The 1,413-nt window shown below is 60.7% G+C and overlaps 1 protein-coding gene across 2 annotated transcripts in view; it reads right to left on the bottom strand.

Moving 5' to 3' along the window:
* ZNF385A (zinc finger protein 385A) overlaps positions 1–185 on the bottom strand; it is a 22,908-nt gene extending 22,723 nt beyond the window's left edge. For both annotated transcript variants that reach the window (XM_007467782.1, XM_007467781.1), the window contains exon 1: positions 121–185. In XM_007467782.1, the coding sequence (XP_007467844.1) occupies positions 121–130 (10 nt within the window). In that variant the 5' untranslated portion in view covers positions 131–185. The remainder of the gene's footprint in view (positions 1–120) is intronic.
* Between the last annotated feature and the right edge of the window lie 1,228 nt (positions 186–1,413).

The following is a 1,413-nucleotide window of genomic DNA, read 5'->3' as shown; positions in this document are numbered from 1 at the left end:
GGGGGAGGGGGAACCGGTGGCCGACGGGCGGCCGCAGTCACCGCGGTGCGGGAGGTTGGGGGGTGACCTACTGAGAGGGACCCAGGAGCCTGGAGCCGCGGAGCCGCAGAGCCCACTCACCGAGGATCATGCTGGGGACCCAGGCGTCCGCGGTTCCGCGTCGCTCTGTCCCGGGGGCCGTTCTGGCCGGGCTGGGGGTACGGGGGGTGGAGTCGGGGGAGGAGCAGAGGCCGGCCGAGGCGGAGCGGGGGCGGAGCCCGCAGCAGGTGAAGACGGGAGGAGGGGGGACCCGGGCACCCAGGGCTCCAGGAGAGGGCGTCCTGGCGGCTCCTTGTTTCCTCCCGCTTTCTCTTCTACTTGCTGCCCTGGGTCTCCTGGATTTACGGTGTCACTGCAGCCAGGGCTGGGGGAACAAGACATCTAGAGGACGGTGTGTGTTGATACAGGAAGCTGGAAACTTAGATGCCTGGGATCCCGGGAAGGGCTGAGTCTGAGAGCGGGAAGTCTGGTCACAGGCTGATATGGGGTGGGGAATGCCTAAGTACTCTGGTGAGGGATGGGGCCGGCTGGGTGGGACACCTGAGTCCTCTCCAGAGTGATGGGCTGGGCAGGAGCGGAGGGTGGGGCAGAGAATGTTTAGGTACTAGTTTGTTTCCCTGGCTCTGGAGCAGGATGCCTGGGGGCTGGGTCTCAGAGGTGAAACGTGGGGTTGAAGATGGACCCCAGGTTGATCTCTGGCTGGGGTCCGAATGCCTAGGTCCTTAGGGAAGGTCTGAGGGAAGAGATTGCAATCAGTGGACCCAAAGAGGTGGAAATAGAAGCTTGCAACTGAGATCATTAGGGCAACCAGAGATTACGGAAGATCAAGAACTGAGGCTCAGCCTTGTAGAGATGACCTGGATTGGTGTGGGGATGGGAGCATCTATCCAGGGCATTCCCCATTAAGGTGAACTTGGACTGAAGAGGCCTGGTAGGGGGTCTTTGATGAGGTGGAGGGGAGGATGGAGGATAGGACAGAATGTATGGGCTGGGGAGAACGTCAGGGGAGAGGCGGAGTACAGGACGCCGGATGTATTCTAAGGACCAACAGGATGTATTCCAAGGCAAGCAACTGGGACCGCAGCATGAGGCTGGAGTCTGGGAGTCTACAAGGTGTCTGGGGAAGATGCAGCTGCTGCAGCCTGGACCTGTCTGTACCTGCCCCAAGAGGGAGGGCAGCAGGAGGATTTCCCAGAATGCCAAGCAGCCAGCTTCAGGCCAACCCCAGCCAGAGGGAAAGGTGTGAGTAGGAACTAGAACACTTGGGATTTAGGGACAGTGGAGGCAGGGAGGAAGAGGTCGGTAGAAGGGTCGGGGGACTGGAGTCTTGGAAGAGTCTAGGAAAGAGGAAGGGGACCGAAGACTGGCATTCCT

Source organism: Lipotes vexillifer, unplaced genomic scaffold (assembly GCF_000442215.2).
Source record: "Lipotes vexillifer unplaced genomic scaffold, Lipotes_vexillifer_v1.1 scaffold387, whole genome shotgun sequence".
Classification (NCBI taxonomy): Eukaryota; Metazoa; Chordata; class Mammalia; order Artiodactyla; family Lipotidae; genus Lipotes; species Lipotes vexillifer.
Note: the sequence above shows the minus strand (reverse complement) of the source record. Positions and strands in the feature narration are given on the sequence as shown.